Source organism: Typopeltis vanoorti, chromosome 25 (assembly GCF_054136105.1).
Source record: "Typopeltis vanoorti isolate ZY-2024b chromosome 25, IOZ_Tvanoo_1.0, whole genome shotgun sequence".
Lineage (NCBI taxonomy): Eukaryota > Metazoa > Arthropoda > Arachnida > Uropygi > Thelyphonidae > Typopeltis > Typopeltis vanoorti.
The window spans coordinates 1263368-1276310 of NC_143573.1; the positions used below are offsets into that span (position 1 = coordinate 1263368).

The 12943-nt window shown below is 37.1% G+C and overlaps 1 protein-coding gene across 1 annotated transcript in view; it reads right to left on the reverse strand.

The window, feature by feature from the left end:
• Positions 1 to 989: 989 nt before the first annotated feature.
• Positions 990 to 12943, reverse strand: part of LOC150092477 (leptin receptor gene-related protein) — a 104843-nt gene continuing 92889 nt past the window's right edge. The window contains exon 4 of the mRNA XM_090414460.1: positions 990 to 5209. Coding sequence (XP_090270586.1) covers positions 5096 to 5209 — 114 coding nt within the window. The 3' untranslated portion in view covers positions 990 to 5095. The remainder of the gene's footprint in view (positions 5210 to 12943) is intronic.

Here is a 12943-nt window from a genome sequence, read left to right on the forward strand (position 1 = left end):
ACATAGTATCCTGCAAATCAACCGTGGGTACATATCTGCAATTTGATGATGAGTCAACAGTTCACTTCTGAAAGCTAGCTAGAATGATTTTTAAAAATTTCTGTGCATATTTCTTTCAATGTGATATTCATTTTTATCGTGCTCAAAACTAAGTCACACTTCCTGTTCCTAATTCTTGCCACAGAAACACGTGGAGTGTCAAGAAGGGGTTTATGTTCAATTATAAGGCTGGTGATTATGAGAGACTCAGGAGTAATCCTGGAAGAGTGCCATGGCTTGAGAAGCTAAAAGGAAAGAATGTCAGTAGTGCATGGCAAGTGGTCAGAGATTTCTTGAGGGTAGCAGTATCAGACTGCATACCTAAGGTCAGGAGAATAAGACAATTTGTAATTAAGTGGATGAGTAGGGATATAAAGCAAGAGCTGCAAAAAAAGAAAACATTGTGTAGGAAATATAGAAAAAAAAAAAGCAATCAGCATACTCATGAGCAATACAAAGTGCAAGCAAGAAGGGTGACTAGTATGAAAAGAGAGTCCAAATCAGATTATGAGAGAGAAGTAACTAAACAAGCCAAAAGAGTTTTTTCGTTATGTAGCAAGTAAGAGGAAAGTCTGCTGAGGTCGAATTTGTTCCAGTAGTTGACTTTTCAAGTAGCTAAGCTAAAAACCACCAGCCCATCTTTGTTTGTTCAGTTCAGTCCACATGAATTCCTTATTAGGAATTCAGGTGGATTCCCAATAAGGGAACATACAAATAAGAAATTGAAGACTGGACACTTAGTCAGAAGCCCTCACCAGTTCTGTGCCTACTTTCCAGGCTGTGTGTGAGGTGTTCCAGTTATCTAGCTTTAGCCATTAAATGTCCCTCCCCATCTTTTCTTTTTTTATTTATTTTTTATTTTTTAACTGTTTGCTATTATTTCCCTGTGGGAAGTGTTTCCTAAAGTGGAGCAATGGTATTCATTTAAGACTAATTTTATACCAAAAGTGTAATTATTAATACAAATTTATTCGGACAGGTAAATAGGACTAGGGATCAAATACACATGTGCATGCACATCGTTACTGATATTTTTAATGAACTGCACATGATTTGAATCCAACAATGATCAGTACATAAAGTAATTTTTCTATTCAGTTTTGTAATTTTTGCAGATGACCTAATTTTGACATGAACATTAAATTCACATTAAGTAAGGAAATCAATGAACTATCGTCACATCAATAATGAAATTAAATTCATGCACGTTAAATATTAGCAACATCTTGAAGTTAAAAATGTACAATTAAGTATAATTATAAAGAAATTCTTGAACTGTACATGCTGAACAAATCTAGGTTTCACAATTAACAAGAGTTTTCTATCCCCCTTATTAATAGTTAAATTAACCATATTATTTAAATAACAATAATTTAGTGATTATAAAAGGAAATAACATGTTTTAAAATACAGAGTGATTAAAATTAAAGCATACCTGTTTAAGGTCTTGTGGAGCACCATCCAGTGATCCATATACTACAAAACTTTGCAGAAATGCATTGTTCTTCATGTGGAAGCGATATCTGAGAGAGAGTAGTTCCAAAAGTAGTTCCAATTTGCATATTATGAAACTCAGCAGGTGCCACAAGGGTTTAAAAAGATGGACACAGGATTTTCCCCTTCATTCTGGTTATCAATACCATCCACCTTGCCCTCACTTTGGCATACTGTTTGAAATGTGATATACCAATGGTTTGATGATATCATCAGATTTGAAGGAGTGACATGGGAAAGGAGAGCCATGGAGAGACAGTTTTGGAGTAATCTTGGAAAGGCTTTCATCCAGCAGCGAATCAACAATGGCTGATAATGATGATGATGATGATGATATATATGCTTACTACAGATGACGACTTTAATATGAAGGTCAAAATGGCAGGAAATTAAAGTAATTATTCTTAACATGGTTGTAGTCTCCACAATTTACCAAAATGATTTCCATAACATGCTTTGCTCATGCAATTGCACTATGTAAACAATTGCACTGCTGTTGCTACACTCCATGAATTTTGTCACCTGAACAAATAATGATGAGGTCCGCTATCTCCATGTGCTCTGCAATGAATAATTAGTCGTTTTGAAGAAATGGGATCACTGGGAGTTAGACTTGGCAGAGGTAGCAAACCATGAATAACAGTGTCGGTTCCTAAATGCACGGAAAGGCTTATGTGTTCACAGTACTGGGAAAGTCATTTTAAGATCTAATTAATATTTGTTTTCTCTCTTTTTCCAACATAGATGGTGCCTAATTAGGACTTTAGTTACTTGTGTTGTTCACTGCAATTTTTTTTAAGCTAGTCCCACTGTTATACAAAACTGTTGTTATTTTACATACTGTGACAAACTGTTTTTGTGTGCTCTGAAGATGCTGGATATAATACCAGTGAAATATCAGTAAATAAGTTATAAATATTATTTTCTTATCATTCTGTGTTGTCATCAATACCATTGAAAATAACAAAAAGTGTTGGTTCCTGCAGTGCATGTACTGTATCAAGACACATGGATGTGCCTTACACAACTGTCTGGAAAATTCTATGAAAGATTCTGCATTTCTACCCATTCAAGATAACCCTGAGACAGGAGTTGTACCTGGAGGACTTTGAAAGTTGACTGACATTCGCTTTAACATTCCTTGCTTAAGAGGAGTTGGATGTTGCGTGGTTGTGGATGATTTTATGGGAAGATGAGGCTTATTTTCACTGGAATGGAGCTGTGAATACCCACAACTGACAGGTATGGGTTATGCAAAACTAGTATGCAATCCAACAAATTCCTTTGCATTCACCCAAAGTTACTGTCTGATGTGAGTTTATAGCTTCATTTATTATTTGACCATTCTTCTTTGAGGACAATTGCCAGTCAGGTCCTGTGACCTGCTGAGAGGAATCATAATATGACAAACAATTTTGGTGTGCCACAGCTTCAGCAGCATCTGTAGATGGATTCCGTCACTTTCATGCAGGATAGGGCCACTCCACACATCGGTTGATCATTCTTCGAGAACATTTCATGGAAGTCAGAGTGATCAGCCATGCATTTCCCACTGCATGGCTGCCTCGTTCACCTGTTCTGATCTTCTGTGACTTCGGGCTCTGGCGATTTTTCAAAGACAAGGTTTATCAGTATCTTACTGATAACTTACCAGCACTGAAAATCGGCATAATTCAACGTGTGCACAACATCAGTCACAACCAGCTGCATTCTGCTGTTGAACACACTGTGCAAAGGATGCAGTTTTTAGCATACCAGGAAGGGCAGCACAGTGAAAAGTACAGCCCATGAATGTGTGTAAGAAAGAGAAAAGCAACACAAGCAAAAATGTTTTATTTATGCTTGTGTTGCTTTTCTCCTTCTTACAGATGCAGAAAAATTACATCCACATCGGTACACCACAGTGTCCCCCTGGTGGCGAATTTTGGAACTACCTTTTCCCTCAGATATCGCTTCGGCATGAAATACAATGTATTCCTGCAAAGTTTTGCATCATTTGGATCACTGGGTGGCACTTCACAAGGTCTTAAACAGGTATACTTTAATTTTGATTACCCTGTATATGGCTCATATGTCAAGTAACGGATGTGAACTAAACATTCTTTTGCTAATAAGGAATACAAAGAAACTAATTGTACCACTGCACTTCAAGTATCAAAATATATCTTTGATTTACTGGGGATTTGATGAAATGTAACAACATTTGAAATATTTACAATATATGCTGTTTCCATATTCAATTTAATGATTTATAAAGTTATCTAGCAATATAAAGTATTTAGCAATACTTTATATTGCTAGATAACAAAATATGATTTTCATTTTAACATGTTAATCATTATCATAATTATGGCTATTATAGCTTGTTTTTGTTTAGGAATGTCCCTTATTTTAAATACATTGGCTATTATTACTCAAAAAAGGGTATATATATTTTAGGGCAGAAGGCAATTATAGCTGAATAAAAGAGGTGGAAAAATTTTGTGTGTGTGTGTGGGGGGGGGGGGGCGGTTGACGCGGGAAAAAAATAAATTTGGAAACCTGGGTTTTGTATTAATAATATATTATTGTGTTTAAGGGCGCTTTTTGGGGGGGGGAGAGAAGGGGAAGGGTTTACTTATGGGAAAACTGGGGCAGGGGAGAGCGTTAACGGGGTGCAGACCGTTTTGGTCGACTGACCATCATCGGAACATTTTCGGAAACCTGTTATAATTGTTATAAACAATCTTCAGCAGGATCATGAAATTGGAAGACATCCTAGTATCAAAACAATGTATGCACAACATTTTTTACATCTCTTTTATTCTGCTATAATTGCCTTTTATACTCACCCATAATGCCCTAAAATATATATATCCTTTTTTGAGTAATAATAGCCAATATATTTAAAATAAGGGACACTCCTAAACAAAAACAAGTTATAATAGCCATAATTATAATAATAGTGTTTAAGAGGAGTAGCATGGGAATTTTCCCAGAAACTATACCTAAGTGTTAATCATTTTAAACTGAAATTTAGATATTTTGTATGAAGAATGTGAAAAGCTATCTAAACATAAATAAAAAAACATGTTAAATATAATCTGTGAACTACAAAAGCTTAAAATAAATAAATAAATAAAAAAACATGAAGCAAAAACAGTAAACTTATTTTTCTAGAATTAACAAAATACAACCCCTACACTTACAACTTAGTTCACATGGCATTAGCCGTGAACTAAACTGAATGGTACTGTTCAGTTTTACTGGTAATACCATTTTTATTTGAAAAGTGACTTTAGTTTCTCAAATTTCTCTTTGATAATAACTCAAAACAAGTGAATACAGTCTCTGAACCAGTTTAAATGAACATGTTTTGCTTAACATCATTAAGAAATTCTTATGTTCAAGTAAATAAATATTAATGATGATCATAAGTTTTTAAATTTTAATTTAAGAAAAAATGCTATCAAATCTGAATGTATCAGATCTTAAAGTAATAATATAAATGATGAAAAATGATGTGCTACAATGAAAAAAATTCACAATTGTGAGGAAGAGTTTCTGAAAAATGGGATTAAGGTTACCACATACTATAATCAATATCATCATTATCAAAAGCAATAAAAAATCCAAGGATAGTCAAGAAAACAACAACATTTCCAGAGAGAACAAGACCACAGGCTCCCCAGTGAATCTGTAAGAAAGATAAAAATAGTTTTACAGACATCAAAACTCAATAATAACTTATGAACTAAGAGGTACTACCCAAAAGTTCCTGGAATGGCTACCACAGACTAGGATGAATAGCAATTACTAGATACCGTTGCATTGATTAATTATAAGATAGTCTGTTAATTATCATCATCATGATTAGACCTTCATGGAGTCAAGAGACTCAATTATAGAAGGCCTCACTCTCACACGCACAGCTCATCATACCTTGATTTAAATGCATTCACTGTCTCTGCACTTACACCTTTAGGCAACATTCTAATTAACCACCACTCTCCATGCAAAAAACTTGCTCATTTCCTTGCTCACGTTCTCTACCTATCTCCAGCCATTCTATAAACAATCTCATACACATTAATCTGGTAATTACCCCTTATCAATTTAAATGTCTCAATCATGTTTCTCCCTCCTTCTCCTCCTATTCACCAGGCTCTGCAATTTGAATTCTCTCAATCTGTCCTCATACTCCACATTCCAGAGACCCAAAACAAACTTAATCAATTGTCTCCCCAACAAATCATCACATACTATTGAAAATCTATGCACATTAATCCATATGTGGTCTGATCAAAGCTTGCACAGTGGAATCATAAATACTTAATTTTAGATGTCAGTGTTCTTCACATAATTGCCATAATCTGCTGTACTGTCCTTGCAAATTTAGCAAATTGTCCCTGATATTTCAGGTACCTATACACCACCACCCAGAAATGTTTCATCTCCTCCACCTTCTCTAAGATATCCACTACCAACCTTATACTCTGCATCCCATCTTTGCTTCCCAAATTTCAAAAACCTTACTTAATTTGTGACATTGAACTGACATCTCCACACACTAGCCCATTCACCAGTCTATTTGAGTCGTCTTAAAAGGCTACAATATCTGTTCTACTCCTCATAGTTCTCCCAATGTATCATCTACAAACAACTCTAAATCAATAGACAAGCCCTTCCCAATGTGCTCCAAGGCAGTGGCGCACCCAGGGAGGGGGCCAATGGGCCATGCCCCCCAAAAGAAAAAACACTAGAAAATTTTCCAAAAATCTTTTCCTAATTAAAATTCTCTTTTTTTATTTACGTTGTGTCTTCTATTTCTATACTACTTATGAATTAGCGGCCACATAAGGTGGGAATACTGTATAGCTCTCAGGAATCACGGCTGCTGTGAACACAAGGCGAACAAAGTAGTGTTCTTGAGGACCGAGCGCTACTTCGTTTGCCAGAGCCAGGCCAGAGAAGATCACGGGTATCATGTATTGGCGATCACTGCAGATGCTCAGTCATGGGTCGTATGCAATGTAGTGTGCATTCTCAAATCGTCTACTCAACTCGCCCCCCCCCCCCCCCCCAAGATTAAATATCTTGAGTGCTCGGCCCCCTCCAAGATTAAATCCTGAGTGCGCTATTACCCCAAGGTGTGCTCTTACGGAATAACAATAATGACTTTCCTATTATGGGATATCACTTCCCATATATGTGATTGGTAAAATGAATTACAATTACTGTACTGCTGAACTGATAAGGCAGTCTGAAAATTATTATCTCCATGGAGTCAAGAGATTCACTGTGGGATGCCTCACTCTCTCACACATCTCATACCTTGACTTAGGTATCAGCAGATGCCCCCCCCCCCTTCAGTGAATGTGCTATGAGATATGATGTTCAACTGCATGCACATTAATAGAAGAGCATGTGTAGAGTCTACACCATTACATTCAGCTGTAGCAATGGTGTTGATATTGGACGAAAAGCTGTTCACTGTTGAGCATTATTTTTGTTCATAGAGAGTTGATAGAGCAAATGGTCTACACCTACAATATGTTTGTGAGCAGTTTGTTCAGCATTTCCATAAGCATGCCCCAAGCAACAGTGTCATCACTGCCTTAATCGAGAACTTCCAATGTACCGGGAGTGTTCTGCCACAATGCAGAGGGAGTTCAGGAAGACCACAAACTGTTAACACAAATGAGAATCACGGGCATATGCTGGAGTAAGTGTTACAGTCTCCAAAACGCAGTCAATGCGGAACAGCAGTACAACTTAGGATACCAAGGCAGTCACTACAGAGAATCCTAAAGATTGATATCTTTTTGTATGTCATTCAGGCACAAATAAGCAGGTTAGTGTTGAACAGCAACAGATTACACTGATCTGCAGGAATACTGTGCATGTGTGCTAGCCAATGTCTATGAAGATCCATCTTTCCTCCATAATGTCTGTTTTCTACAGGCTTCTTAGTTTCTAGAGACCAGAATTTGTCCAAGAGAAGAGAATTTGTCTCTTCGCAGGGAGAAGGTCATCGTATGCTATGCAGTTTTCCAGCCATGGCATAATTGAGCTCTACTTCATTGAAGAGATGATGTAACTGTGACCGTGAATAGCAAACACCACATCATGAATATGTTGGTTCCGTCCACCCAGGATTTGTATAGGATGTGTCATGCAAAAAATATTCCATTTGGTGCATATTCCAACCAGATGGGGCAAACCCATCACACTTCACATGGTTCTAGAGCCTATTTATCAGAACACTTCCTCAGGAGGCTCATTTTTTTTTAAGATTCACAGAACTTCCATACCCTTCATGTTTTCCTGATCTCACATTGTGATGCCTTTGTTAGGAGGTATATGTTGAAGGAATGGGTATTTCACCATGACCCACCTTCAAACCTTGATGAACTAAGGGATAAAATTACATGATATGTCCCAGTCCTTTTCTCCAAGATGACAGAGATCCTTCGCATATGCTATGAAACACATCTTGAAAGACAGGTGCCCATTTTGAGCACATAATCTACCATCATTAATGCTTTATTCGACCAAGATTCCACTGATAGTTGTGGATGTACATGTCATCATGTATAAACATATATTTCTTTGTTAATAAACTATTTTCTCATTAATATATATATCGTTGTAGTTATTTGGTACTGGTTTTTTTTTCACCATACTGTAGTACTGTGCATGTATTCCCTTGTCTAATGATTTGTCATTTTGTTATAATACGAGAGTTGTTTGAAAAGTTTGGTAAATTTCCAATAGATGGCGATACAATTTATTCATTGATACCAGTGTTGGCACATATCTTTTTAATGGCCCCTGGGAAAATTTTAGCCATGTGCGACGTGTAGTTCTCGTTTGGCAAACTTTTAAAATGACTGTGTTCACATTTTTCATGAAAATGAAGAAAAAGAGTTTCGTGAAGTGATAAAACACTTTTATTTGAAGAAGTGGAAGGTTGAGCAGATCAAAGCTGAGTTAGACGCAGTTCATGGGAACTCTGCACCAGCATTAAAGACTATTTATTTTTGGATAAATGAGTTTAAGGTGGTCATAAGTTCATTGAAGATGAAGCACGCTCCAGACACCCAACTGAGGTCACTATGAAGGAAATGACTGACAAAATCCTTGGTATCATTATGGAAGGGCCGGTGAGTGAAAGTGCGTGAGATTGCTGAGATTGTAGGCATCTCAACTGAACAAGTGTATAATACACTGCACGAAAAATTGCACATGAAAAAGTTGGTGCGCGATGGGTGCTGTGATTGTGGACTGTCAATCAAAAACACATACAAAAAGACATTTCAACACAGTGTTTGGCGAAGGTTAATCACAATTCGCAGGATTTTTTGTGTCAATTCGTGACTGCAGATGAAACTAGGATCCACCGCTACACACCTGAGTCCAAGCAGCAGTCAAAACAGTGGCCAATGCCAGGTGAAAGAACACTGAAAAAAGTGAAGACTGTTTTGTCAGCTGGGAAGGTAATGGCCACTGTTTTTTGGTATTCCCAAGGAATTATCATGATAGACTATTTGGAAAAGGGTAAGACAATAACAGGAGTCTATTATGCATCATTGTTGGACCATTTAAAAGAACTGAAGAAAAAACATCCAAGATTTGTGCACAAAAAAGTGCTCATTCATCAAGACAATGTACCATCCCACATCGGCTATCACAATGGCAAAATTGCACGAATTGAGGTTCGAATTGGTTCCACATCCACCATATTCTCTGGACTTGGCCCTGTGTGACTTCTTGTTCCCAAACTTAAAAATTTGGCTCGGTGGGAAAAAATTTTCTTCAAACAAGGATGTCATCAAGGCTGTCAATGACTATTTTGCACAATTTGACAAATCCTACTTTTTAGATGGGATGAAAAAATCAGAAACTTGCTGGACCAAATGTGTAGACCTTGATGGAGACTGTTGAGAAATGAAGGTGATTTTTTCAAAAAAAAAAATATGTAACATTTTTTTTTAACCAAACTTTTCAAACAACTCTTGTAAGTAAGCAGACTGATAAAACACACTTTTCCGTTAGCAAACCCATGCTGTCCATCAAAGAGAATTCTGCTACTGTCGATCCACTTCCGAATCCTGGTCCCATTATCCTCTCTAACAACACCTTGACACAACTTAAGAGAAACAGACTGGCCTATATAATTCAAAGCATAAGTTTATCACCATCACCCTCTTTATGAAGTGGAACAATTTTGCTCTCTTTCCACTCCTTTGGGACTTGTGCCAATCTAAGATGTGGGTGATATACTATCAAGTCCTATGGCCTTAATGACATCAAATGTACTCAATTCATCATATAACTCCTGTTCACTCAACATCAGTGGTTCTTCTGCCCCTGTAACATAATGCACTCAAGTTCTGCATCATGTTATATTCACAAGGACAGAATACTTTAATTAATTGCTCATTTAACTATTATACTATATCCTTCTCAGTGGTTATCATTCTATCATTATCACTAACCAACATCCTCCTTCAATAATCATTTTTCCTTCTACTGGCCACATATTGAAAAAATTCTCTAGGATTGCTTTTACCCTCATCTGCTAATTGCTGCTCAATATGCACTTTTGCTATCCTATTACCAAGCAAGTCACCTTTCTTGCTTGCTCTTTGTATCCCTCATGTAATTGATTATTGCAATTCATTCTGTGCTGCCATCATACAATGCCTTTTTCTTCCTGATTGCATGCTTCATCTCTTAAGTTATCCATTTTAGGATCTTAGGAATACATTCAGTCATTGCCTCTGCCAGATAATTCCTGACTGCTGACCAAGCAGCATTGATTTCCTTCCCACCCAATTCCTCATTCCATAATATAGTTTGAAGCCACCTCCTGAGTTTGTCAAAATCACCCACCTTATGTTTCCAAATACAACCCTCCCTCAAAAGAGTCTTAATATGGCTGGCCACCACACAAGTGATCACTTCATGTTCATTTTCAAATGGAGGAAGATCTGATGCCTTATTTACAATAATATCCTCTGATAACTTAAATATAAAGAGCCAATAGGCTTCATTTCAGCAATATAAACATTATTTAAATTAAGGGGATATTAAATCCCACATTGTTTTAAAACCGAATAAGAAACTCAAAGATTGGAATCAGAGAGTTTCATGCCGAATATAGTAAACTATAAAAATATCGGCGATTACTAGCGTGAGCTAATGCAAGTAGTCCTAGTACGAAGTACAATACCGGGCAACTCGCAGCAAAAGTGGTAAAGTTCTGATCGCTATTCTTGGTATTTTCAGGAGGTCACTACCCAGACCGGGTAGTGACCTCCTGCCATAATGTAATAACAGCATACATTTCCTAGGAAATGTGTTTTTACATTATGGAAAATACCAAGAATAGCGATCAGAACTTTACCACTTTTGCTGCAAGTTGCCCAGTATTGTACTGCGTACTAGGACTACTTGCATTAGCTCACGCTAGTAATTGCCGATATTTTTATAGTTTACTATATTCGGCATGAAACTCTCTGATTCCAATCTTTGAGTTTCTTATTCGGTTTTAAAACAATGTGGGATTTAATATCCCCTTAATTTAAATAATTTAAATAATCCTCTGATATAATCCAAGATCCTCAAATTCTCATGTACCCTCTGTTACATACTGCCTAAGATAGTTCTCTCAAAAACTCAAGAAATTCATTCTCCTTGGTTCCAGATGCTGTCTTTTCATTCCAGTCTATATTACCATAATTTAAATCACCCATAATGATCACCCTTTTCTTATTAGCCAGATCATTTTGTCTAAACATTTCCTTTTCACCACCTTCCACATTACCAGGTCTATAGCAACACCCTACTAAATATTTCATCCTGTCCACTTTCACACTGCTTCAAAACCAGTGTCACTACTTGCTCCTTATCTCCACTTTAGATGGGCACAACTCCTCTGCTATCATCAACAGCACTCACTTTCCATTTTTGCCATCTCTGTCTGTCTCACAAAAAGTCTACATATACCTCCATTTCTATATCTGTAAGAATATCATCATCGCCTAACCGCATCTAGCTTATTCCAACAATTTTTGGGTGAATGAACTCTATCAATGATATAATTTCATTCCCCTTGTTTTGAATAATTCTAACATTCATAAACATACACACTAACTCATTCCTGTTTCTATAACAAGCACCACTAACCCCACTTCTCAGATATTTCTCACTTCTCAGATATGCCTCCTCCATACTCCCCTTCCCTGGACATTCCTCTTTATTGTTGCTGATATTACCCCCCTCTCCAGACCTAAGTGTTATCCCCACATCCTTGCCTATAACAACTCCTGCATCATCTACACTTCTCACACAGTGTTTCCCTGTTGACCCTGACCTCCCCTGTTTCCCTGTCCTTCACTCTCATTCTCTTCACTCAAGTAGCTAACCTCTCCATTCACAAACTCTCCTAGCCTATTCTCCGGCTGTTCCACAACACCTCTTGCTTCCTCAGGTCTTCCATTCACTTAAACTATTACTTTCTCTTGCAGTAACAGTTTCTGCAGCAGACTTGCATCAAATCTATTTAAATGTAGCCCACCCCTTTTTGTAAAACTCTCTATCCCTCAAATTCATTCACACATTCACAAAATGAAATTTTTTCAACTCCCACAACTCTGCTAGCATACCATTCATAATCTTTTCTCACCCTCTCACCTCATCATTATCACACCTAGGCAACATGCTGATTACCTTACTTACCATACTTTTCTCTTTCACTCTCCTCAACAGCCTCCTAACATCATCCTTGCATTTTCCTCCTTACCAACCAAATCATTTGTGACAACTATAATTACCAAATCTTTTGCTTGCTTACTCCTCTTATCCAATGCTTCAATCACTCTGCTTGTTTTACATCCCAGAAAACAAATTTTGTGCACCTTTCTGCTTACCACACCTCTAATCATTAAATCCCCATACAGGGATACTCTCTAATCATTGAATAGCTCTTTCAAAAGGCCATCTTTAGTCCCATTATTTCACACATTTCCATACAAATCTGTAGTTCTCCTCAATTCATTCCTCACATGCTTAATCTCATGCCTCATCTTTACTAACTCCACTTTCATCTCTTCAATTACTTTCTCACTGCCATTTACACCAATCGCATTTTCACTACCTTGCACATCTGCTGTCTTTACCATTCATAGCCTCTAACTCACTGCCAGTTATGCCTGCTGTCTTTCCACTAACATCTTTCATGCACTGAACCATACCATCAACCATGCTTACTCTACAACTACATTCAAGAACTTTTGCCCACTACTACTCACATTCAATGACAGCTCAATCTATAAGCATGTTATACTTCTTGCACATCCAAACTCTCTATTCTCTCCTATTAATCCTCTCCAAGATATTTTCAATCTCTCCCAAGGATACATAT